Source organism: Mauremys mutica, chromosome 6 (assembly GCF_020497125.1).
Source record: "Mauremys mutica isolate MM-2020 ecotype Southern chromosome 6, ASM2049712v1, whole genome shotgun sequence".
Classification (NCBI taxonomy): Eukaryota; Metazoa; Chordata; order Testudines; family Geoemydidae; genus Mauremys; species Mauremys mutica.
This window is the reverse complement of record NC_059077.1, coordinates 4,216,166-4,243,519: the sequence shown is the minus strand read 5'-3', so window position 1 is coordinate 4,243,519 and position 27,354 is coordinate 4,216,166. Positions and strand designations below refer to the sequence as shown.

General features: G+C 49.2%; 1 protein-coding gene across 1 annotated transcript in view; it reads left to right on the top strand.

The window, feature by feature from the left end:
- The window catches only part of DNAI1 (dynein axonemal intermediate chain 1), a 296,761-nt gene that overhangs the window by 145,569 nt on the left and 123,838 nt on the right, over positions 1-27,354 (top strand). Inside the window, exons 15-18 of the mRNA XM_045022468.1 lie at positions 3,893-3,980; positions 12,172-12,251; positions 21,250-21,398; positions 22,233-22,332. Coding sequence (XP_044878403.1) covers positions 3,893-3,980; positions 12,172-12,251; positions 21,250-21,398; positions 22,233-22,332 — 417 coding nt within the window. The remainder of the gene's footprint in view (positions 1-3,892; positions 3,981-12,171; positions 12,252-21,249; positions 21,399-22,232; positions 22,333-27,354) is intronic.

The following is a 27,354-nucleotide window of genomic DNA, read 5'->3' as shown; positions in this document are numbered from 1 at the left end:
CCAGGATATGCTCATAGTGATACACTCTGACTCAGGAATTCTGCCTGATGAACAAGGCTTTATCAATAAGCAACTGCATGAGTCCCAGGAAGGGATCACATACCTGAGGGACTGCATTTATGTTCCCCTGGGACCTGCAAGTGTTGCAGTCCTGCAGCTATGCCACGACTTTCCTCTAGGAGGACACTTTTAGGGCTTTGAGACCGAATGATTAATATCCCGCCCTTTTTAATGGCCCCTGGTGTTCCCTATGATACAGTCATTCATTGCCTCCTGTGATGTTTGTGCCTGCGCCAGCACACCATACCACAAGCCCTGCAGTCTCCTCCAGCCCTTGGACACCCCATCTAACCCCTGTGCAGCTACCTTATTGTAGAATTACCGGACTCCAACAAATTAACAACAGTTTTGACAGAAGTGGGCTACTTTACCAAAATGGCCACTTCATGCCCTGCACAGGCTTCCTTTCTGCTGCAGTGACAGCCCAGCTATGGATTAATGATCCCATCCGCCTCCATAGCCTTTCAGAGCACATCACCTCCCACCAAGGGTGTCAGGTCACGGCCTGGTTCTGGCACAAGGCCTTGTGCCTGCTGGAAGTCTGCATGTGTCTTTTCTCCACTTACCATCCCCAGTCAAAGGGCCAACCAAATCCTCAAGCAGTATCTGTGACATTACATCACTCAGCACTAGGATGATTGGTCCTCACGTCTTCCTTACACAGAGTTTGCATAGACACGTGGTCTGCATTGTTGTAGGGTCAAAGCTTTTTTACCAGCTATGGGTATCACCCCCGATTCCACCTGCAATTATCCCCAATTACCCAGCTGTCTCAGCCTAGTACAGAGGACTTGTCGGGCCCAGAAACAAGTGAAAGAACAGCTGGTCAAAGCAAGAGCAGACTGTATGCAGACCAGTATTGATACCAAGGGCCCACCTGCTCAGTGGGACAAAAGGAAAGTTTCTCCACGGAGCATATCCACACGGACAGATCTGCTCTCAAGCTGGACTTTTGGTTCCTTGGCTCTTTTAGGATCCCGTGACATGTTAATCCAGTCACGTGTGTATTTCAACTACTTCGCTCTCTGAAGAGTCATCTGGTGTTTCATGTATTGCTTTTGAAATGTACATGGAAAACCCTTTCCCTCCCAGGAGCCAGCCACCTCCTCCACCAGTACGGGTACAGGGCCACGAGGAATACGTGGTTCTCAGGATGCCCCAGTGGGAAATCTAAACATTGCATAAAAACATCCAACCTCAGGCCCTGGTGCTCACTAATTTAGTCTTTAATTCCTTGTTCTTTTTATCACCCCCTCACTCCCACCGCAATGTATTCTCATTCATTACAAGCTCCCATTATGCAGAAATATACTAATTCATGAATAGACTCTAACAGATTGCTGCACTCTCTCATTGTTTCATTATTATTTTTTCTTTCCTTGTATTCCCCCCATCTGTTGGTCTGTATCATGTGTTGTCTCTCCTCTTATACCCAGATCGTTCCTGCCCTAAAGAGCTTACAGTCTTTTTGTTCTGTGTTGGTACAGAACACAGTGTGGTCCTGTCTATGATTAGAGCTGCTAGACGCTATGATGATACAAACAAAAATATACGTAGCATTTATTTCTGAAGGGGAAACTCCTACCTGTGTATTGCTGACACTTGATTCTCAAACTGTGATGTTAAGCTGCATGTTACCTGGATGGTAACAGGGACATTTTAAAAAATAGGCAAGGTCCTAACAGAGCCAGATTAACCTTTTGTGGGTCTGGCGCCAAACATAGTTCTGGGCCCCCATGGAGGCAATGGAGCATGGTGCGGGGAGCTCTGTCCCCGGAGAGAGGGGCCAGCCAGGGCAATGGGGCATGGCATGGTGGGGGCAGCCCCGCTCCACCCAGCCCAGTGCAAGGGCACTGTTTACGAACTGGCAGTCACCAGATCGATGCACACTGGCCTGCCCAGCCCTGTGCTGCCAGCGTGCCCCTACCCCTCAGAGGCGGGACCATGCCTCGCCACCCAACAGCCCCACCCAACGCCCCCCGACTCTGTATGCCCAGTGCCCCACAGACTCCCCCACCACAAATGCACAGCACCCTGCACACCACCATCCCTGCCTAGTGCCCCCTGCCCAAACCCAACCACAACTGCCCAGAACTCCCACTCCCTAATACCCCAACCCACAGAAACCTCCCCCACTGCCCAGTTCCGCCTGTCCCTTCACAGACCCACAGCCCCACACCCTGCCCTGCACTGCACTCACTGGCCCTGCTGAGCCAGCACAGAGCAGGGATCCCCGCTCAGATCACAGCTCTAGGAGGCAGGACAGCTGAAGCCCAGGAGCACAGAGCAGCTCCATCTCCCGGGGCCCCACCCAGCCCTGCCTGCCTGGCCCTGGTGGTGCCCGTGGCGAGGAGGCGTTTCCTTGCAGGGGTGGGGGAGGGACGACAGCCACCAACTTCCCCAGCCTGCCACTTCCACAGAGCGTCAGTGGAGGCGAGCCCCACCCCTGGGGAGCCTGAAGCAGACCGGCCTGGAGAGGCAGAGGCTTGAGGGCTCCTCTCCACCCCCATCACTAGCAAGCTGTTGATGGCGGCCTGCCAGTGATGGGGGTGGAGAGGAGCCCTCAGCCAGCTGACTGCGTGCCAAGAGGAGTGAGCAGGGGGTGGGGGCGAGGGACCAGGAGGTGGCAGGGAGCCAACAAGCAGGGCCATGGGGTGGAGGGAAGCCCTGGGCCAGCAGGCCAGCTGAGAGGAGCTAGCAGTGGGGAGGGAGGGGCCAGGGGGTAGAGAGGAGCCAGCAGCTCAGGGTGCAGGGCAAGTGGAGCGGGCTGTGCTGGGGCCCCTTTTGAGTGTGGCCCGGCACTGGGTGCTAATTCATAGGCTTTATCAATCCCAGTATTAATATGGTGTTACACAAACAATGGCCCATGTTCTCCTCCCCATTACACTGGTGGGACACAAAGCAGAAGTTGATCTTGCCAAGTACAATAGAACCTCAGAGTTACGAACCCCCGAGTTACAAACTGACCAGTCAAGCACACACCTCGTCTGGAACCGGAAGTGCGCAATCAGGCAGCAGCAGAAACAAAAGGGGGAGAAAGGCAAATCCAGTGCAGTACTGTGTTAAACATAATCTACCAAAAAATAAAAGGAAAGCAGCATTTTTCTTCTGCATAGTTAAGTTTCAAAGCGGTGTTAAATCAGTGTTGAGTTGTAAACTTTTGAAAGAACCATAACCTTTTTTTTCCAGAGTTACGAACAACCTCCATTCCTGAGGTGGTCGTTACTCTCAGGTTCTACTGTAAATATTAGTGTTATCTTCATGTTACTGATGGAGAAAGGGATGTAGATTTTAATGGCTAGATAGATTAAGGCTTTCATTTCCTAAGCCTTTTGCTCATACTGAGTGCCTCTCTTTTTTAATTCGGGGGGAGGGGGCTGGGGCGGAAGGTGCCCAACCTGAAATACTATCCGCCTGTTTTTGAGAGACACTGAAGTCAACAAAAGCTGCAAGTCATCAGGATTTCTGCAAAAAAATTAGGCCACTTAATAGGTGCCTAAGTGATGTAGTTGTCTCGCCCAAGTTTGAAAATTTTGACCCAAGAAACGAGGGTGTATGTAATCCAGGTGTGTGCACATGGGTGTCCTGCTGTGATAAGGTCCCAATAGAGTCCATGAGTGGTAGAGACTCTCTATCCTGGGGAAGGGAAGCAAAGGTCACAGTAAGTAAAACACAGCTTTAGCAAGCTACCGACTGCTGGCATGAAATAACAAGTAATTTAATGTTTAGCTTTTTAAAATTCTTCAAGAAAACGTGCTATTTCTAAGCAATGACAGTCTCTGTATTGTCACCACAAAGACACTTATTAATCTGAAGTCTCCTCTGCCTGCAGAATGAGCTGGTTCATTCAGATGTCATCAAGCTGTCAGTAGAGGGAACAACGATGGAAGGGCCAGAGGGACTGCAGCTGCAAACAATTGGTATGATCCCAAGTTCTCACCATCCTGATAATCAGTGACACCAAACCTCTAATCACTCATCCATAGAAATTAAAGCAGAGAGCTCTCCCGGTGTGAGGTGATGGGAGAGAGACTCTTAAAGAAAGGTTACTCCTCTTGCCTGTTAGCTGATCTAAGTCTACTGCATGCAAAGGGGTAATTGTAGGGAAGGCATGCCCACTCTAGCTAACTAGCTCATGAGAACATAAGACTTGCCACCCTGGGTCAGACCAATGGTCCATCTTGCCCAGTATCCTGTCTTCTGACAGTGGCCTGTACCAGAGCTTCACGTGGAATGTTCAGAACAGGGCATTTTTTGAGTGATTCTCTGTGTCTTCTACTCCCAGCTTCTGGCAATCAGAAGTTTAGGGTCACCCTGAGCTTGGGGTTGCGTCCCATCCAACTTGATTAATTGCCGTTGATGGATCTGTCCTCCAGTAACTTAACTAGTTTTTTTTCAACTCAGATTTGATTTTAGCCTTCGCTACATCCCAAGGCAATGAGTTCCAAAGGTTAGCTATGTGTTGTGTGAAAAAGTACTTCTTAATGTTTGTATTGAACCTGATGTCTATTAATTTCATCAGGTGACCCCTGATGTTTGTATTGTGGGAGAGGGTAAATAACAATTCTCTAGTTACTTTTTCCACACCATTCTTAATTTTATAGACCTCTAGCATATCTCCCTTTCTCTAAGATGAACAGTCCTAATCTTTTTGTTCTCTCCTTGTATGAAAGCCATTCCATACTCTTGATCATCTTTGTTGCCCTTCTCTGAACCTTTTCCAATTCCGCGGTATTTGTTTTGAGTTGGGCTGATCAGAACAGGACACAAAGTACTCAGGATGTGGGTGCACCAGGGATTTATATAGTGGCATTATGATATTTTCTGTTTTATTATCTATCCCTTTCCTTATAGTTCCTTACATTCTATTAGTGTTTTTGACCCATTCTGTGCATTGAGCTAAAGTTTTCAGAGAACTGTCCATGGCAACTCCAAGCAGGGCTGGCTCCAGACCCTAGCGCGCCAAGCGCACGCTTGGGGCAGCGTCCTGCGGGAGGGCGGCAGACGGCTCCGGTGGACCTCCCGCAGGCATGCCTGCGGAGGGTCTGCTCGTCCCACGGCTTCGGTGGACCTCCCACAGGCATGCCTGCGGAGGGTCTGCTCGTCCCGTGGCTCCGGTGGACCTCCCGCAGGCATGCCTGCGGCGGGTCTGCTGGTCCTGCGGCTTTGGTGGAGCATCCGCAGGCGTGCCTGCGGGAGGTCCACCGGAGCCGCGGGACCAGCGGACCCTCCACAGGCACGCCTGCGGGAGGTCCACCGGAGCCGCGGGACCCGCGACCGCCAGAGCACACCCCGCGGCGTGCCGCCCTGCTTGGGGCGGCGGAAATCCTAGAGCCGCCCCTGAACTTGAGTGGTAACATCTAGTTTAGAACTCATTATTACATATGTATAGTTGGGATTATGTTTTCCGATGTACACTACTTTGCACTTATTAATATTGAATTTCATCTACCATTTTGTTGCCCAGTCACCCTAGTTTTGTGAGATCCCTTTGTAGCTCTTTACAATCAAATATGGACTTAATGATCTTGAGTAATTTTTTTTATCATCTGCAGATTTTGACACTTCACTGTTCACTCTCTTTTCCAGATCATTAAAGAATATGTTAAACAGTACAGGTCCCATGTAGATGGGTTGGACTCACCCCTGCGGCGCCTCCTACTGGTGACTCCGGGGAATTAGCTCAGTCCCCAGTCCGGAGCGCCCTCTGCAAGTCGGTGATCCACCTGTTTACTACTGGCCCCCGTGTCCCTCCCAGGACCCCGGTGCCCCTTTAACTGGGTCTCCCCCTCCCAGGGGAACCCCCACCCCACTATCCCCACTTTGCCTCAGTATTGGCTACTGCCCAGTCATTGTCTAGCCCCACACCCTGGGGCAGGCTGCAGTATCAGCCACTCATCACTGGCAAAGGGGTATGGACCTGCTGCCTTTGCCTACCCCTAGGTTGTTCCTTGCAACCCCCAGTACCTCTTGGCCTATAGCTAGGCTGCAGCCTGGGGCTTTCCAGGCCGGAGCTCCCCAGCTCCTCAGCCTTTCCCCAGCCCTGCTCCACTTAGGTACTCTATCTAGCTCCCTGCAGCCAGGCCCTTCTCCCTCTGAATACAGAGAGAGACTGTCTGGGCTCCTGGCTCACAGCCTTTTATAGGGGCCAGCTGTGGCCTGACTGGGGTGTGGCCCAGCTGCAGCTACTTCCCCAATCAGCCCATCTTTGAGAGCAGCAGCTCTCAAGCCCTGCCAAGCCCCTTTTAAATCCCTTAAAACCAGGAGCAGGGATCCACCCTGCTACATCCCAGTACAGATCCATTGGAGGAAACCTGCTGTTTACTTCTCTCCATTGTGAAAACTGACCATTTATTCCTACCCTTTGTTTCCTGTCTTCCTGTTACTGATCCATGACAGGACCGTCTCTCTTATCCCATGACTACTTAGAGCTTAAGAGCCTTTGGTGAGGAACCTTATCAAAGGCTTTCTGAAAAGCCACATGCACTGTATCTACTGGCTCACCCTTATCCACGTTCGTTGACCCCCTCAAAGGCATGAGTTCCCTTTACAAAAGCTGTGTTGACTCTTCCCCAAGAAATGGTGTTCGTCTGTGTAGCGGGGTGGTCCCCCGCTCCTGCCCTGAGGGGTTAAAACAGCCCAGGAGAGGGCTGTGGCTGGGGCAAGCAGCTCCCAGGCTGACTGGGGAAGCAGGCACAGCTGGGGGCCATGCCCCAAACAGACCTCAGCTCGCCCGTATAAAAGGGCTGTGAGCCAGAGGCAAAAGGAGTCTCCTCTAGCTGTGGAGGGAGACGGGCCTGGCTGCTGGGGAGCGTGCCAGGTTACCTGAGGTGGAGCAGGGCTGGGGAAAGGCGAGAGGAGCTGGGGAGCTCCTGCCTGGCAACTCCCCAGGCTGCTGGCCTTGTGCAAGGCCAGATAGGTACTGGGGTTGCCGGGGCAGCCCAAGGGTAGGTGGAGGCAGCAGGTCCAAACCCCCTGTTGCGTGTGATGAGTGGCTTGTAAACTGCAGTCTGCCCCAGGGAGTAGGGCTAGATGGTGACTGGCGGTAGCCTTATACTGAGGTGAGGTAGGGATAGTGGGTGGGGGTTCCCCTGGGTGGGGAGACCCAGAAACTGGGGGGTTACTGCCAGGGGGCAGCCCCCAAGAGAAAGGGGCACCGGGGTCCGGGAGGGACACGGGGACCAGTGAAAGGCAAGACACCGGCCAACAGGGGGCGCTCTGGAAGCTGGAAAGCTAATTCCCTGGACAACCAATGAGAGGCGCCACGGCAGTGAGTCTCGCATTTTTACAGTCTGATAATTCTCTGGTACTGAAGTTAGGCTCACTAGCCTGTAATTGCCAGGATCACCCCTGGAGCCCTTTTAAAAAAATTGGTGTTACATTAGCTATCCTCCAGTCATCTGATGCAGAGGCTGATTTCAGGGATAGGTTACAAACTATAGTTAGTAGTTCTGCAATTTCATATCTGAGTTCCTTCAGGCTAGCTGCCTGAGTACTTATCCAGGGTCCCAGGCAGGCTTGTGCAGCCCATGCTGAAGCCAGTGTTGTTGTGACTTCATTGCTATTGGCACTTGAGCAATCCAGATTAAATCTAGCATAGGTATGCCTACATGTGCTGCAATCACATCTCCAATTGCAGTTGTTTCTATCTAGATGTAGCTAGTCAAGCTCAACAATGTTACCCATCTCACTCTCACCTAAGGTTGACCTCAACTAGCTACAACGAGGTATAAACTACCAGTTCCTTGCCTCCGTCACACCAACAGAGAACATAACAATGGCCACACTGGATCAGACCAAAGGTCCATCTAGCCCAGTATCCTGTCTGCTGACAGTGTTCATTGCCCTGGAGGGAATGAACAGAACAGGTAATCAACAAGTGATCCATCCCCTGTCACCCATTCCCAGCTCCTGGCAAACAGCGACTAGAGACACCACCCCTTCCCATCCTGGCTAATAGCCATTCATGGACCTACTCCCCATGAATTTATCTAGTTCTTTTTTTAACCCTGTTATAGACATGGCCTTCACAACATCCTCTGGCAAGGAGTTCCACAGGTTGTGCGTTGTGTGAAGAAATACTTCCTTTGGTGTGCTTTAAACCTGCTGCCTATTACTTTCATTTGGTGATCCCTAGTTCTTGTGTTATGAGGAGTAAATAACACTTCCTTATTTACTTTGAAGGAACACAAAAAGACACCGTGTAGAATCAAGAATCTCCACACCAGTCATGATTTTACAGACCTCTCTCATATCCTGCCTTAGTCGTCTCTTTTCCAAGCTGAAAAGTCCCAATCTTATTAATCTCTCCTCATAAGAGCTAAGCCGATTTAGCTGTCTTGCTGTAAAAACATACCTATTTTTGGCAGAGAAGACATAGCCTTACAGAGCTTGCAGAAGGAAATTCCCTCTGCATATAAGAATCTTTCAGAGTTAGCAATTTGTAGAGAGTGTAATATATTTGAGAGAGGGAGTCACACTATAGGATATCCAAGGTAAATCAATGTGTTGTGAAGTTCCATGTTGCTTTTTATTATTATGTGTTAATGTTACCAGGAAACAGATTTTCAAAGAATGTGCATGGTGGGGTGGAAATAGCTCTGGGAATGAGGGAGGGAACTGGGACTGGCTGAGCAAGGAGACTGGGAGTGGGGATGTAGGGAGACTGGGGGTGTGGAGGGAGGAAACTTTGCCTTTGGGGGCAATGGGACTGGGATATGCACGTAAGGAGTAGAGACTGGCACTAGCAGAGTGAGCAGAACAGACTGGGGTAAGGAGCCAGTGGTGGGGTGGGGGGCAGTGCAGAGAGACAGAACAGGGACTGATTGCATGGGGTGGGGTAGAAAAGTCTGTGCCCCCTAGAGCACACTCCCATTCAGATCCTGGAGTGGGACCCTAGATTTCTGACTCACCTTCTGCTGTTAGCAAATATTTGTGAAGCCCAGTGGTAAAGTATCTCATCCCCTTCTTGAGCCGGGCCACATAGAGGATAACAACCTACTACTGCTATCAGTTACTTTGTTAACTCAAGTGGCAGAGGTCTGTGGGGTGGATCTAAAGGTCCCAACCCTTCTGATATATCATGCAGGTGTCAATACGATGCTTACATGATGGAATTTCATTGGGGGTGAAGGAATTCCAGATTTTAAAAAAAAAACCTAGGAACTTACACACAAACTGCATTAAAAGAACATTATTAAAGTTGCCAAGTCGAGCACTCAAGAGTTAGGAAATGCCAGAATTGAGGTTGCAGTGCAATTTTGATCCCTTCCTCTTCCCTCCCACGTGTGTATGAATTATGAATGGAGCCCTACCAACTGTGAGGGTCCTGTTCAGGGGCGGCTCTAGCTTTTTTGCCACCCCCAGCACGGCAGGCAGGCTGCCTTCTGTGGCTTACCTGCGGGAGGTCTGCCGGTCCCGCGGCTTCATCGTACCCGCTGCCAAATTGCCACTGAATCCGCGGGACTGGTGGACCTCCCGCAGGCAAGCCGCCGAAGGCAGCCTGACTTCCACCCTCGCAGGGACCGGCAGGGCGCCCCCCATGGCTTGCCTCCCCAGGCACGTGCCTGGAGTGCTGGTGCCTGGAGCTGCCACTGGTCCTGTTATTATGTTACAATTTAAGATGTTTCCTTTCAATCTAAGTGAATGCAACAGCCAGTGTTTAAAATCTCAAGTGAGATTGATTTCCAAGATGATGTAGCATTCTGCTTCAGCAGCAGAGCCTGAAAGATCTCAATGAATCCTGCACAGTTACGATTGATAACCTCTTTTTAACAAAGGACACAACATCCTTGGATCCAGAGATGCCAAGGTGGGGCTGGAAAGAGAGGACTTACTCTCTTCCCTTCTTTAAGGTCATCCTGGGGAAGGATCTATTCTTGAAACAGTGCAGGTCTGGTACATGTAGGTTCTACTACTATGCCCATTGCCATGCTGAGTGCCTTCCAGAGTTAATAAACAAGGAAACTTGTCTGAGTCACATGAGGTTTCCTTTCCATTCCTCCCCAAGCAGGAAAAGTCACGTGTGTGTGTGTGGTTTTTGTTTGTTTGTTTGTTTTTAAAATATACTTATTAAATGAATACACTATATGTTTCTTAGGAAGAAAACAAGGTCCGGGTGAGTTCTTCATTTGGCTCAGAAAGTGCTGAGGTTTGTGGTTCTAAATTCCTTCAGAAATGAATTCCACAGCCTTGAAGCAGATTCTAGAAAAGAAACCTTGCCTCCAACACACACCAGTGTTACCTATGAGTTAGATGGTTCTATTGTTCTGGATTGGAGCTGTCAAGGGCAGCAGAAGTTCCACAAGTGAACAGGTCATTTAGGGATCCAGCGCCCACACCTGAAATAAGAACTGAGATTTGGCAAATTTGATGAGACGTTCTGTGGGAACATAGTGGAATGCAGGGAAAGTACATCTTTGATATAGTGTCCTGCTGAGGAGGGGAGAGGCTGCCATCTAATGCTGCCCTGGAACATAGGCGCTGAATCAGTGGGTGCCCCAGGGCAAGAGCACCCAGGGAAAAAAATTAGCAGGTGCTTAGCACCCACCAGTAGCCAAGCTGTTCTCCTCCCACCACCACCACCACTCCCGCCCGCCGGCAGCCCCCGCTGATCAACTCCTCCCCCTCCCTCCCAGCACCTCCTGCACGCCGCAGAACAGCTTTTCCACAGCTTGCAGGAGGCACCGGGAGGGAGGGAAGAGAGTGGGGCCGGGGCGTGCTTGGGGGGAAGGGGTGGAAAGAGGCGGGGAAGAGGTGGGGTGGGGTTTGGGGAAAGGGGTGGAGTTGGGATGGGGTCTGGGGTTGTGCATCCCCAGGGAAAATTAGAGGCGCCTGTGCCCTGGAATACCTGGAAGCATCTTTGAAATTGTATAGGGAAGAGAAGGGTCAGTTTGTTCTAGAGACTGAAATCTTAGTGGGAAGCATTTTTGGGAAGAGGTCTGACCTATACTTACTGTGTGAGAGACTCACTAAAAGCATTTGAATTGTTTGGCTGGAGTTTGACCCCAAAGAAAGAGAGACAGTGAGTCCTAGTTACTGACCCGTAGAAATATGCTGGAGTAAACTTTGGCTCCAATACCATAAATGCACATCACAGGCTACGTCTACACTACCCGCCGTATCGGCGGGTAGCGATCGATTTTTCAGGGATCGATATATCGCGTCTCATCTAGACGCGATATATCGATCCCCGAACGCGCTTCTATCGATTCCGGAACTCCACCGCCGCGAACGGCGGTGGCGGCGTCGACATGGAGAGCCCCGGACATCGATCCCGCGCCGTGAGGACGGGTAAGTTATCGATATAAGATACTTCGACTTCAGCTACGTTATTCACGTAGCTGAAGTTGCGTATCTTATATCGATTTTTCCCCTTAGTGTAGACCAGCCCTTAGAGACTGTTGCCTTTGTAGTTCATCTAGCAGGTATTTCTGATTAAGATTTTGTGTCTGCCCTTCCTTTTCAATTGGAGCGTTTGAAGAGCGGTCTCTCTGTTTTCAGTTGTCTGTGATTGATGGTGTCCAGGTAGCATTATTACATTCTGTACAGAATAATGCCCTCCCGGGGGGAGCTGTGGGGTACTCAGCACTTTAGAACATGAAGCTATTTTTTCGGTGTCTGTATGAGAGCCTAACATTAGGCACCTGGTTTTTTTGACTCAGCTGGTGACTTACACGGTGTGCTGCTGCTCTGCAGCCCTGAAGACCATGAGTTCAAATCCTTTCACCAATTGACTTCTGTGGCCAGTTGGAAAGGCAGTATGATATAGTGGCTAGTGCACTGGACATGGACTCAGGAGATTTGGGTTCTGCCACTGACCTGCTGTGTGATTTTGGCCAACTCACTTCCCCTCTCTGTGTGTCTGTTTCTCCTCCCACCTTTTGTCTAGTCAGATTGCAAATTCTGTGGGGCAGGAACCATCCCTCACGCTGTAGTTATACAGCACCCCCGGCAATGGGCCCCCAAATTCAATTGAGGGGCTCCAGGTAACAGTGCAATATGAAAAATTATTTTTTCAAAACCGTCACTGATGGAATTTGTGCAATAACCAAGAAATCTATGCTTCTGATCTTTCTGATTGACAGCTCTCTCTCTCTCTCTCTCAAATAGGTTGTGGTACTTCCTTTGATTTTCACAAGAAGATCGATTATTTATTTCTTGTTGGCACTGAAGAAGGGAAAATCTACAAGGTAAAAACCATTTCAGGGAAGCCTGTTTTACTTCTCATCACTGCTGTTTATTTTATAGAGGTGTCGTCTTAGTCATTTCCCCAGAATATGTAATAAAATGCAACTTCGGTCCTTCAATCGGATCTCAGTGGCTGGACTCTGATGCCCATGGGAAGCTCTGGTGGGTCTCTGGAATATGCCTGAGCAGAGCCAGTTGCAACTGGGGCCTAAAAGAACCTATATAGCAGGGTTTCTCAAACACGGGTCGCTACCTGTGTAGGGAAAGCCCCTGGCAGGCCGGGCCGGTGTGTTTATCTGCCCCATCCGCAGGTCCGGCCGATTGCGGCTCCCACTGGCCACAGATTGCTGCTCCAGGCCAATGGGAGCTGCTGGAAGCAGCGCGGGCCAAGGGACTTACTGGCCACCGCTTCCAGCAGCTCCCAGGGGCTTTCCCTACACAAGCGGCGACCCCTGTTTGAGAAACTCTGCTATATAGAATAGAATCTTGTAGAAAGGGTTTTTGTACAAACTGCATCCCAGAATGCAGGTGCAGAACTAAAAAGGATTGGAGAGAGAGAAATGAAGAGGGATACAGTCCCTGCCCTCGTGACTATGAAATGGCAGGACTAATTTAATGTGTGTGGTTTTTTGTTTTTTGGTTGTTTTTTTTTTTTAAATCATAGGGGTTTCTAGCCCTCTCTTTTGTAGAGAGATTTGAAAATGCAAACAGTATCCAGTGATACTTCGAAAGGGAGGTCTGTTCCCTGTCCCCCACCATTACATGCAGAGTTCTCCCAGTCTGGCTTTTGGGATCTATTAAAATTATAGCCTCAGAGCCTTCGGTCTGGGTGAGAAGCTTTAGCCTGTATGTGGCTGGTGGGGCAGAGCTGCCCAGAACACAGCTATGGCTGCCGCAAGCTCCTTCCCAGCCCACTGCCTTCAGCAGACTCCTCTGCTGAGCTGGAGGATATTCTGATGTGACTCTCCCTCACGCCCCTGTTGAAGTTGCTCCACTCTGAGCCTGCCTTCTGGAGCAGACCCCTCACGCGAATTGGGCAGGGCCATGGATCGCTCTAGGGCTTAGACCAGCGATAAGGGCCTGGACACCGCGAGTGGGGCAACAGTGCACATGCTCAGAGGCAGAAACTTGGGACCCAAGGGAACATTTGAAGCAAAAATGTAGGCGCTGAGTGAGGATCTCAGCCTCACTGGGAAGATGTTGTGATTAAGGCCTTGATCTAGCAAAGCACTTGAAACCTGTGCTTTCCTGCTGTGCTGGACTTGGGGAGAGTCTGTACAACGCTAATCTCTGCCAGAGCATGTTCACGGCCTTTGGGCAGATGGGGACATAGCAGCTCACGACCTTCAGCGTATCTGGGCAGTTAGTTCTTGCAGAACTCTCAGAAATGTTGGCAAGTGTCCAGAGGTCGTCGTTCCCTTTGCCACAGTAGTGTTAAATTAGAAAACAAGGTCTAACTTCAAATATTCAAGAACGAAGAATCAAGGGTAAACTCCTCTCTGGATGGACATGCCTATAGACTATTTGTTAAACTGTTTTAAAAAGTGAGTTTGTGAAAGCTTTTATTTTTCCAAGCGGTTAAAACTTCCTAACAAGCAGCAGAATAATATGTTAATTTTTTAGCTGCAGAACAATTACGGTGAATTTCAGAAAATAGTGTGGTTAATAGCACTTCTGAAGCCAAGAAATCATTATCTTAATTACACACTGGTCTGTCTACTGCCCTTTTACATAGAGGACAAACTGCTTCTGCATTAATATGAACAGATAATGGAAAACAGCCTCTTTGCATGTTACCCACTGTTTTATGAATTGTTCAGCTCTGTGTATTGAAAGAAAAGTTGCAGTTATACAGGGCCTGCAAGTTCAGAGCAAGTATTTTAAAGTGACATTAATTATGAGCTCGAGTCTTGGGATAGAATTAGCGCTCAGCCAATGTGTGTGTCAAGAGAAACTGCAGTGATGTAGTTAGAATAAGTTGGAGAAGGAGAGAGATCTAGCTGAAGTCTTTGCTTGGGTTTTACTTAGTCCTTTCAGAAAGAGTTTGCCTGAGAAAGGACTAAAAAAAGCTAACTTAGCACCTCAGGATCTGGCTCATAATAAATAACAGCAAACACCTCTGAACCCTTTTCGATTTTTTTCAGCAGTTTCTAATGAATCTGAATTTTCTCAGTCCTAATCTGCCTGAGGCTGTCAAGATGGTTGCTGCCTATTTGATTTGTACTGTTTGTTCCCCATTATAAGCCCCCTTTGAAAAAAAAACAACGGTTTCATGTATTACCTTGATACATAGCGTTTCTGTAAGTAAATTAAAGAAACCCACCAGGATTCTGAAGACACCCATAACTGTCCACTTGTGTAGGGAGAAATGGAAGAGTTCTGAGGCCTATGTGTTTAGTGCAAGCTGCAATGCTGCTAGCTAACATTACAAACAAGTGCTGTAGCCTCTATGAATTCTTTTTCCTTCTCCATATTCTATAGCAATGTCTTGTAACCCTATAGCCAGCTGTCTTATTACAATATTCCTGTGCTGGTGTGTAACGGGTTCAGGACTCACCCCAGCGGCGCCTCCTGCTGGTGACTCTGGGAATTAGCTCTTTCCAGTGGAGCACCTCCTCCTGGTGGAGTCCCGTCCGTTGTTCTGTCCTCTGTTGTTGTTTCTGGACCCGCGTTGCTGCGTGCTCGGCGGCGTCCTCTTCGAGGCCACTGCCCTCCGGCAGTGCCCCTTAGTCCATCTACGCCCCCTTCCGGGGGTCGGTGATTAGCAGTCCCTCACCTCAGTCACTATGTCGCCCTTGAGTCTAATCCCTCTTGTCAGGGATCTGGCGTAGCAAAATGGCTGCTCCCTACAGCCAATGGCTGGGTGCACTGCAAGGAGTGAAGGGGGGGGACCCAGGCCCGCCCTCTACTCTGGGTCCCGGCCCAGGGACCCTCTGGCATCAGCCTCGCTGTCCTTCTCTCCCCTTCCACTGTCTGTTTCCCTGGGCCGCTTCCCCTACGGCCCCTTGCACCCGCTAGGCCCTTCCCTTCAGGGCCTGCAGCCTGGCAGGCTACGGGTTCAAGCTCCCTAACCTCCCCGAGCCTGGCCAGCACTGCGCTGTCCGCGGTGCTAGTCTCCTCCCTTGGAGACTGACCTTCCCCTGTCGAAGGCCTGGGACAGAGGCTTTATATACCTCTGAGCCTGGCCCTGATTGGCTGTCTCTAAACTGGGCCCTGATTGGCTCACTATAAGCCCCTCTCTGATTGGCTCACTGTCTGCGCAGGCTCCCTGGCCTGCCACAGCCCATTCTCACAGGGAGTGGGGCAGTCCGCCCCACTACATGGTGTTAATAGATTCTTTGTTTTACCATCACAACTTAATACTACTACTAACTTCCCGAGAACACATCTATCAGCAGCTAAATAAGAGAAAAACCTACTAAGCAAATTGGGGACAGCATTCTGGAAGAGGAAACAGATTCTCAGTTTGGGTCTAATCATCCTCTTCCTCGTCCTCAAAACTTTCACGTTGATGGTCAGACTTCACCTTTTTCAGGAGTGTTTGATTCTGAAATGTGTAATAAGCAGCCTCAGTGAATAGGAGAGTGTGGGGAAATACTTGCCGATTTCTTTCCGTTCCAGACAGCCTAGAAGTTATTTGTAACTTCAGTAGGTATCAATTTCAGACAGAAATCTGATTTGTTTTTCAAATTGGAAATAAGGCACACATTTTTAACAGTGAGGGTGATTTACACTGAGAACAAAAATCCACAGAAGAGATGCTTTAGTCAGACACAAGTTACTGGGCTCAATACAGGGGTAGCTGGGTGAAATTTAACAGCCTGAGATATACAGCAGATAAGACTAGATGATCTAATGGCCCCTTCTGACCTTAAACTCGATGCAGCTGTGGAAATGATTTCTAACCCCACGCCCCATTAATATCTGAACTCTCAAGATACCAAGCACCATAACTCCCTTGGAATCAGTGGGAGCTGAGAGCATACAGTGCCTTGCACAGTCAGGCCGTGTTTCCTACCCTTGCAAGGCGAATGGTTCTTTTCCATCTCTAAGTTCTAGGAGCCTGTCATCTTAGTTACGAGTAAAACTGGCATGTGTTGTAATGAATGTCCAATAGAAGCAGCCAGGTCAGAGGGGTAGACATACCACACACTAGAGCAGGGAGGTAGGGGCTAATTTTCTGCAGAAGTCTGGCAGGGTTCTTCCCTGCGGCCTGTTTTGCCTGCCAGTTGGAGAGAGTCCTCCCAGTTGGAGGGTCTCTGAGAGGGAAGGAGAATGGGCTTTTCCTCCCTCTTCTCTTGGCCCAGGGAGCAGTGCAGGCAGAGCCTGCTAGAGCCAGCCTGGCTGAGAGGCCAGGAGAACCCGGGGAATGAACTGCTCTGTCTCTGCCTGAGCTCTGCACTCTGTGAGGGCCAGGGCCAGGGCTACAAGACTGCTTGGTTTCTGGTTTACAAGGACGGGAAGGAGCCTGCCAGGGGTGTGGTCACGGACTCCTTCCAACAACCCAAATCTGAGAGAAACAGGAGTTTCTTAAAGAGGCTGAAGTCTTAATGAGACAGCCTTGTCTTTGGGCATTTTTCCTTTCTCATATGAGCCTGATGCTCCAGGCCTAGTCCAGTCTCGCATACCCCATCAAACAACCTTGTAGGCCAAGACACCACCGACCCTCAAAACTGCCTCCCACAGCAATGACTGTGTTGTTCCTTAAATCAAAACTGTATCAACTTCTGTCTAGACAGAATCTCCGAAAATATTTCCCTGAATATTAATTTTCCATGGGATCCAGACAGCCCTGGGTCAAGACTCTTGTTGATTAAAATTCTGAGACATTAAGGGTCTTTCAAGTCAATAATTTTCAATGAGAGTTGAATAAAGTAGCTTCCTGCACCTCTCAAATTACCCAGGAGCTATTTGTCTCTTCACGGCAGTCACTTTAAAAAACAAACCAAATACAAATCCCCGTTATGACTGAATGTTAAAAAGCACGAAGCATTGATACAGCATGTACCATTAAAGCAAATTCCAGCAATATAACAATATGCAGAACTAGCAGCTCAATGAGGGAGCATTTGTACACAATCATATTAGCAAACTTCAGATGACACTGACTGATAAACCGAGGTAACCCAATGATGATCACTCTCCTGAATTCAGGAATCTCTCTCTGGGGCAGGTGCTGTGTTTTTGTGTGGCTAGGGTCTAATGCGATGGGACCTCAGTCAGGGTTGGAGCCTTAGGAGCAAGTGTAATACGAATATTTAATACTAATTAATCTTGTCCCTTTTCTGTTATGTGAAGGCGCTGGAAGTGCAGAAAAGTTTGAGTACCCAAACGGTGAATGTGACTTTGTAAGAAACTGAGTTAAGCCTTGTAATTTTGATTAATTGGAGTCTTTGGAGTGCAATAATTAAATTCCCATAACACTTTAGCAAGCCTCCTGTTCTAATCTAAATGTATTCAGCATGTGTTATGGTAGTGATGTGCATCATGAGCCTTATAGGTGGCATACTGGCCTGTATTTGCAAACACAGGATCTTAAATTGAACCTACAAAATGTGCCCACTTGTTGCAAATACAGTTATGAGTTTTGCACATGCAGACAAGTATGATGAGTTTAGTTTCCATAGAAAGATCTCAGGTGTTAATGAAATAAGTCTCCATGTGTGTGTGTGTGTGTGCGTGTGTATTATTATCCCAGGTTTTCAGATGAGGAAGCTGGTGCTCAGAAGTCCATTGAGTGACTATTCCAAGGACCTCACAGAAAGACGGAGGCAGTGCTGGGACTGGAACCTAGTCCAGTGTGCGAAGCGATGCTGCACTTTCCCACGTGCAGTTGGAGGCTTAGTGTGTGCAACACTGGTGCAAATTTTGCTTGCACAACGTCACCTACACTTGCAAATTGGGGTTACAAGGGCTGTTATCGTAACGGAAGGTTCTAAATAAATTCAGCAATAGTCAACAGGTGAACCATTGCATGGGTTCAGTTACACTTCCTCATGAAAACAGCAGCAGCAGAACAGAAATGGCCCCTGGCCCCTCTTTTTGAATGTCAGCTGAAAAACCAAGACGTTAGCTGGTGTAGTTGCCGTGGGCATTAGTTGTTTTGATAAGATGATGGAATATGAAGTAATCTTTGGCCAGGATTGTAACTTCAGGCCCCCGCTGGGTACTAGGCAGAGCTAGGGCTGAACAGCTCAGGGCCCATTGAGGGAGAGCGTACAGCAGCAGTGTCACAGTTGCTTTGGAAAGGTGCCGTATGTGCTCACCGGCACTGGTTTTGCGATGCTAGCAGGGTGGAGGAGGGCTGGCCATCTCCCTTGCAGCCATGTCATGCTGTTAGCCATGCTAGCTAGTGCTTGGGAGAGTACTGATTTGTACTGTGTCCAGCTCCTGCACAGGTGCAACAGGGAGGAGGCGCCCAGCAGCCTTTTGTTCACCCAGTGCAGGGGCTGGCAGAATTTGGCCCTTTGTCTCAAAGTACGTGGAAATGACCAGACAGTGGGAACATTAATTTTGAAAGCCAAAGGTGCTGACTCTGTGGGTGCTCTGGGGCTGGAGCACTCATGGGGGAAAACAATAGCGGGGCCTTGGCAAGGGGATGGAGTGGAGGCGGGGCATTGGGGCAGAGGCGTAGTGGAGTACCCCTGGGGAAAAGAAAAAGTGCCTATGTTGAAAGCCAAAGCTCAGCCTGCCTATTTAGAGGTTTGTGTACACTTGAAATGCTACAGCAACACAGCTGCTCCCCTGTAGTGCTTCCGCGTAGACACTACCTGCACTGACGGGAGGGGTGCTCCCATCAGAGTAGATAATCCACCTCTTCCGTCGACCTAGTGCTGCCTACACTGGGGGTGAGGTTGGCTTAACTCCACCGCCCAGGGGATGTGGATTTTCACACCCCCAAGCAACATAGTGAAGCCGACAATTTGCTAGTATAGACAAGGCCTAGGAAAGTAGCAGAGCCTGCAGCATAGAACGTCTGCACTTTGCAGCCTGTCATTCACAAGATAACTGCTCCCCTGGAGTTGTTTGGTATTTATGGTCTGTGTAACCATGAAGTATAATAGCTGATGAGAATGCCTGTGGGTAAACAGCCAGGTCCTCCCACGCAGAGCTCTCGCCACATATCACTCAACGTGTGTTCAAAGGCCTCACCATGCCTGTCCTCAACGAGGGACCTTGCCAGCAGGAACTGGCTGGCTGTCTCACTCATTCTTGCAGTGTCTAGCTTGTCTACATGCCAACGTTGTACAGTAGGTCTGCACATTGCATTACAATCATGCGTGTACCTGTGGATTCTCGGGCTGCTGATGCCCATGCTGGGAACAAGGGCTTTGGGAGGAATGTCCAGATTTGAAGCTCTGCCATATGAAATGTGGTTGGGAGGGACCATCCAACCAGTGGTTTCTTGCAGTGCTTTTTGTTTCTTGCAGACAGGCCCAAAGATCGACCACTTCTGAGGAAGGGCTATGTGTGAAGGACTTTCTTTTTGGTTTAAGTGATTCTTTTTCTTTATGACCCTCATATATTGGTGCCTTTGAACCGGTGCGCACAGCAGCAGTTACTGAAAGCTAAAGTCTACCTCTGCCAGTGGCTCTGTTTTCCCTGGGGTGGTAATCTTACATTGCCACTGCAGACCTTAGAGTGAGCCCTTCATGTACTAAGCAGCTGGCAGTTCTATGTAATAATTCATCATTTTGTACTTTTGGCATCAGCCTCCTGAGATCTAGTCACTGAGTCAGCAGTATGTGAATATGTGTCAGCTCAAGGTAGCAAGAGCAATTTGCGAATGTGTCCTCACTCGTCCGGCAGGAGCGTTAAGGAGCTGGTGCTCTTGTTCAAATGATTCCTCCCCGTTTTAGCTTTTTGAATCCATGGACGTTTGGAAAACCAGCTTCTTTCTCCTGTGATGTCCAGACTTATCCCTAGCAGTAAAAGAATAACCAGACTAATTAGCAATGTGTCACATTTCTACAGCACTTTACAAACCGTACCTAATCTATCCTCACAATCCCCTGCAAGGTGATTGTTCCTGTTGGCTTAGGGCCAACATCTTCAAACTTATGGCCTTAAAGTTCACCCTAAATCCATATTTTGGCAACAAAATAACCCTCGCTGATCTTAGAGGTGCTGACTGCCAACAGCTGCCATTGACCTAACTGCAGGCACCTATGTTTGAATATTTATGCCTAGGTGATCCATTACTAAATACTTCCCCCAAGACCACCCAGTGTACATAGCACAGCAGGGACTAAGACCGGCTCTTCAAACTTCCAATCCAGGGCTTGATCCTCTGGTTTAATAAACAATGTCACTTCCTGACACTAACAGAATTTGGGGGCTGCCACACGCTGTTTAAATGCACATTGATGGGGCAGGGAAGGGTTTCTGTACTAGTTAATAGAAGCAAAGTGGACACTAAAGTGTCTGGCTGCCAGCTAGGAATGCCCCAAAGAGCAGGAGAGTCTGAGGACTGATCAATGGCAGGCTTGCTAGACCCAGATGTTTACAATCTGAGGCCTAGCCACAACCTTTATTCCCACCCAGAACTACTCACAAACCCTGTTCCCAAGGCAGACGAGCCCTTTTCCTCCATGTGCATTACAGCACCATAGCTCCTGTCAGGAAAAGAGCCGGGATTGGAGGGTTATGACCCTTCTCTCACACGCACATTCGGATATTAACACTGACCTCGATGGATTTGTCATAGTGTACCAGCAAAGCAGACATTTCAAGTTTTAAAAAATACCAGCACATTCCCATCCAGGTTAACTTCCCTGACAGCTAGAATCATGGTAGAGAGCGGGAAGTTGTTACACTCAGAAGGGCTCCGTTTTTCTTACCATAGGAGAGAGAAACATTTTAAATGAAGCTTAGGTCCTGAAGAAAAGGTCACAACTCCTGCCCCCCTAAAGAAGCAGCTGGGAGGTGCCTCCAGGGTGGAGAACCACCCTTCTAGAGCAGCCAAATGATTCTTATTGGTGGTCCCTGGTTCCTTTGCAGTGTTCAAAATCCTATTCAAGCCAGTTTCTGGACACCTTTGATGCTCACCACATGGCTGTTGACGCAGTGAGCTGGAACCCCTACCACATGAAAGTCTTCATTTCCTGCAGCTCTGACTGGACTGTCAAGATCTGGGACCACACCATAAAGTAAGTCTTGCTGTGTTCTGGCCTTGGCAGCGGGAGAGTGTGATTTATGCTCTCACAGTATAAACATACACCACGCAGCTAGCTTTGTCTGCTAAAATCTATGGTTACACTTTCACCATTAGGTGGATTTATTGCTTATTACTCTCTCTTATCCTCCTTGTTTGCTTTTTCCTGAGCGCAGCAGTTCCTTCAGTAATAAGAGCAGGTACAGCCCTGGATTGCTGCCTACGTACGTGTATCTAGGACTAGGGTGAGATGCCCTGCAGTCCATGATTTAAAAACATTAACAGAGCCACACCAGGTACCAGCCCTCTGGCTTGGATCCAGGCCACACAGGGCACTGCAGTTCAAGGTGGCTGCCCTGACGTTTCAAAGCCCTGTGTGGCATTGGACCCGGCTACCTGAGAGATCCACTCTCCCTCTGCAGCCAGGACCTCTCATCCCCGCTGTGTCCCGCTGGAGCAATGATACTGTTAGCCAACCTTCCTGGGAGCCAATCAGAGACTAGCAAACTCACAGCAGGAAGAGATGAGTGACCACTAGTCTCACCCCAGTCAAACATTCACTCAAACTTTCCCACAATAGCTCCCTCATTCTCTCAAACACAAAATCCCCTAACCCTGCTGCTTGGCAGCACGGGAGCGAGAAGGAGAACACTGTCAGCTGTGAACTCCTGCGGGGAGACAATCCAGTGCAACATGGCTGAGGGCTCAGCTGCTCTGACCAGCACAGGCTGCCTGGGGTATAGCATCAGAGTGTTTCATCTTGAATGTCTTCTTCAGGAGTGACATGTAATCGGACAAGATCTTCTTCACCCCGGGCCTTTCTTTCCAGGACCCCGATGTTCATCTTTGACCTGAATTCTGCTGTGGGGGATGTTGCCTGGGCCCCTTACTCCTCCACTATCTTTGCAGCGGTCACCACGGATGGGAAGGTAAGAGGCTTTCTTTTAACTGGGAGGGGATTAAGGAATCTAATGTGGCAGCACAGCTGACAGCAGCTGGCCGGCTGCTGGTGGGGTGAGCTGGGCGGCTTCATTTGGGATGGAGCTCAACGGCTGAGGAGTCGGAATCTGCCATGCGAGTTAGTCTGGGGGTGGGGGGCCTGGCATGGAAGGGGGCTCTCTCCGGGGAGAGGAGGAACACTTTGGTGTAAGGCCCTGTGCAGCCTTAATCTCTCCCTTCCCGCCCCCGACTCCAGAGCACACTGGTGTCTTAAAGCAACAGTGCTGTAGAAGCCGGAGGCAGCAACACTTCCTATTCTTTCCCAGGCACCTCAACTCCATTTCCATAGCACACTCACCCAGGCCAGAAATCTTTAGCAGACATCCAAGGTTTCTTCTGCACAGCAGTGCAAACGCCTCAGCTGGTCTTAAACGGAAGCCAAGGGCCCTTTGGGGGACATTAGTGATCAGGTGCATAACTCAATGTGGCCACGCCAATCTCATTGGGGTAAAACCAGCATGTATGTATCTCTCTCTGTATACAATGTATATGGACTGACATGGACAGGAGGGGAGTACCCTCTCCATCACGTGGCATTCCTAGCCCTCTCTGCTGGGTATTCAGTGGATGTGCAAGATCAGCATGGGGTATACTTCTTTGGGGACCAAACTCAGCCCCGGGCATAAGCAATTGCAGCTCCCATTGAAGCCAAGGACATTACACCTGTGATGGGCTGGGTCACAGAAACCCCCTTGCAACTGCCACCTGAAGTGCTGAGACTACGTCTGAGCCCGTTCTCCCTGCCAGCTTGGGACTTCAATTCTCTGTCTTGTTGAGCCAGACACACTAGCCAGCTGCAAACACAGACCCAGGTCTGAACCACATCCCCCAAAAGCTGCAGACTTAACTGAAAACAGCTTAAGAAGTGCTCCTGTCTCTAGCACCCAGACACCCAGCTCCCAGTGGGGTCCAAACCCCAAATAAATCCATTTGACTCTGTATAAAGCTTATATAGGGTAAGCTCATAAATTCTCCATCTTCTATAACACTGATAGAGTGATATGCACAGCTGTTTGCTCCCCCAGGTATTGATTACTTACTCTGGGTTAATTAATAAACAAAAGTGATTTTATTAAGTATAAAAAGTAGGATTTAAGTGGTTCCAAGTAATAACAGACAGAACAAAGTAAGTTACCAAGCAAAATAAAACAAAAACATGCAAGTCTAAGCCTAATACAGTAGGAAACTGAATACAAATAAAATCTCACCCTCAGAAATGTTCCAATAAGCTTCTTTCACAGACTGTATATCTTCCTAGTCTGGGCCCAATCCTTTCCCCTGGTATAGTTCTTGTTAGTTCCAGGAGGCATCTTAGGTGAAAAGCAGGGGATTTCACATGACTGCAGCCCCCTTTGTTCTGTTCCACCCCCTTTTATAGCTTTGGCACTAGGCAGGAATCCTTTGTTTCTCTGGGTCCCCAGCCCTCCTTCTAAATGGAAAAGCACAGTGATGAGCTGCCAAAATCTTAACAACCGGTTCCCTATAAAAAGTTCTGATTTAAGGGGGAGGGGCTGGGGGGTGAAAACATACCTGTGGGGCCGGGGGCCCCTGCAGGGCCTGGGGCAAATTGCCCCACTTGCCCCCTCAGCAACCCTAGCGCTTGCAGCCCCCTCCCCTCTTACCTTGCCGGCAGCTCAAAGCAGCAGGACTCAGGAGCTCAGCTGAGCTGCCCAGCTGGTGCCGGCAGCTGGCCCTGCTGCAGCTGGGGGAAAGCGGGGGAAGGGCCGGGGGAGCCTCAGCCTCCCCAGCTGGGAATCCTGGGAGCAACAGGATGGTCCGGCCTGCGGACCGGAGTTCTTTGCCCACCCCCTGGCCCTTTAACAACCGGTTCTCCATGGAGATCTAATTTTAGCAACCGGTTCTTGGGAACCTGTGGGAACCGGCTCCAGCTCACCACTGGAAAAGCACCAGGTCTAAGATGGATTCCAGTACGAGGTGACATGGTCACATGTCCTATGAGACCCCAAGCCTTCTTTCTTCCTGGCCTGACTCACAGGACTGCTTGCAAGTAAACAGAGCCATTTACAATCAATTGTCCTGGTTAATGGGAGCCATCAAGATTCCAAACCACCATTAATGGCCCACACTTTGCATAATTACAATAGGACCTCAGAGTAATATTTCATATTTCTAGTTTGAGATACAAGAATGATACATTCATACAAATAGGATGACCACACTCAGTAGATTATAAGCTTTGTGGTGATACCTTACAAGAGACCTTTTGCATGAATCATATTCCAGTTACATTATATTCACACTCATTCGCATATTTTTATAAAATCATATGGAGTGCAGCGTCACAACACCCTCTTAATGAATGGAGCCCTTTGAGCACTGGGGATAATGCAGGGCAAGGTAAACCAGAGGGGTGAGCAGACTGCTTTCTTCTATACCTTCCTCTCAGTTACTTTTCCTGCTGTCTCTTACAGCCACTGGGCATGTAATTCGCTCACTTTGAATCCTACTGAACGCCACATTGATACAAGTACACTGCCTCTTACATCCTCTTCCTGACCAATTTCTAACCACCTCGACCCAGTTCTGTTCCCACTGAACTGAGCCCAGTGGCCTCCATGGGAGCTGCACCTACTTACAGTAGATCTGAAACTGGCTCATTAACTATTCCTCACAGCACTCCTGCTACTATGCCCAGTCTACAGATGGGAAAACCTTATACAGCTGGCATCCGATCATTATTGATCAGAGCTTCCAGGACACACGGAAGCAATACAGTAAAGTTAATAACAAAAAAATCAATTATAGTAATGTGCCCAGAGCTGGCCAATACAGCTTTGCTATAATTAAATGGTATGAAATTAGTATTTTTCACAACATGCTCCGGGGTGGATGTCTCCAAGAATAATGACTTGATAACAAAGTACTTAGAATAATCCTAATGTTGAGTTGATGAGAGATATATATTTGCCCCCAACCATCCATCTAGCATCTTGTACAGTTAATTCAGTCTTGGCAGACTGCCTGCAACACTTAGCTAGCCATCGTTCATTAGTGCTTCTATATTACTTTAAGACCCCATTGCTTTAAAGCTGTGGGCCAGATTCTCCGCTGGTGTCAGTTGGCAGAGTACTGTAGAAAGTCAGTTGGGCTCCATCAGATTGCACCAGCAGAGAACTTGGCTCTATGATTTCTCGGCTGCTATCATCAAGTCAGCATCAGCAGTGATTTCATTGCTATTTAACCTTTAAATGATAGAAGAAAAATCAATTTCATTTATATATCGGTGAAGCCTAGAAGCCCTGCCACTGTACCAGGTGAGGCTGAGGACTTAGCACATCTCACAAGCTTGGGAATGTCAAATATAGTCCATACTGAAGCAGCTGTCAAGGAAAACCCAAGATGCTGCAGCCTTCAGGAAATGGTGCTCTTACTAAAGATCCCCCCCTGGCATTTTCCCCGAGAGGTGTGTGAGCCCCGAAGGCCTGGCTGCATTCCACTCTGGGTACCTAGTTCAGCCTGAATGCTGGCACAAACTGAATCCACAGCTGATGCCTGTGAGTACAAAGCATTGCTATTTTGCCACGTAACCTTTAGCGATGAGATGTAGATGTCTCCAGATGAATGCAGCCGAGTGACAGCGATATGCCGAGGGCAGTGTTCTAATGGGAAGAGAGTGTAACACCAGATCTTGGCTCCCTTCTGCTTCTTGTTCATGCTATCTCCAGCAGGGTTTAATCCTCATAGATTGTGTCAGATTCTCTGTCAGAGCTCTACCAGCTGGCCAGGTGTTCCTTATATGTAACTATATGTTGGTGCCACAAGATCTTTCCATCAAACTTTCCCCTGTTGCCTGCTCCTCCCCCCGCCCTCCCCTAACCTGGTGGATTCATTTCCCAGAGCTCTGCAAATGTGACGATTTGAGTTATGTTGCTGGACTTTCATGAGCACGGGCTCACTCCTGCCAGCACTTAGTCACCCAGACCATCCCACTGCAGTCAGTCAACTACTCATGTGATGGAGGGCAGTGGCATCAGGTTCCCAGCAGGCAGGGCACAAACTACTGTCAGCTTTGGATCACTGCAATAAGCAATTGCAAAACCCAATCTCTGGAGCCTGCAGTTCTTGGCACTGCAGTCTGCAGATTGTTCTTGTCTGAAACAGAATAAACGGCCAAGTGATTCAATCACAGATAGAATCAGAAATTGTCTGAGGGGGAATAACACAGACTGGGTCGAGTTGGCTGGGTCCCAGGCCAAGGTGCTGTGATACGAGCATAGGTAATGCTACATTAACGCATGCCGCCGCCTCAGCACAGTCCTCCCTCAACCAGTTACCTTCCCAGTGTAGGCCACCATTCCAGACCCCTGCCCCACCTATCACTCACCTCCTCCGTGTGGATCCCTGTCCCAGAAGTCAGACACCGATAGCCAGCCACCTGCCTCTCCACTGCAGTCAGACACCTACTTTACATGCTGACCTGATCCTGGGTGATGCATGGTGCTGGTGGTGGTTGGAGGAGGAAGCAGCCTTCTCTGTGAGGGGGAAGGAGAGGCCTTACAGGGTAAGAGTCTTGTGGCAGGGTGGAGGGTCCCCGGTATACAAGGGGTTAACTCCAGTTCCCTTTCCCCACCCAGGCACAGATGTTCAGGGGATAGGCTATGAGCAGGAAGGGGGAGAATATCTAGGACCTGGGTCTCTACCAGTGTCCAGGAGAGGACTTGCAGCTGCCCAGTCTCCAGGCAGCCTAGGACTCTGAGCACAGCTGAGCCACAGCAGGGCTGCTTGATTGACCACTCCACTTGACAGGCCAAGGAAGTCAGCAGTGACCAACCTCTCAGTGCACATGCCTGCAGCTTCATTCCCAGCCTCCTTCTTGCCCTGCTCCAGCCCCGCTTGGTTCCTGACTCTTGACCCTGGGTCTGACTCCTGCTTCTTGATTCTGCCTCTCATCCCTTGGGCATAGATACTGGCTCTCTGGCTCCCACTCTGAC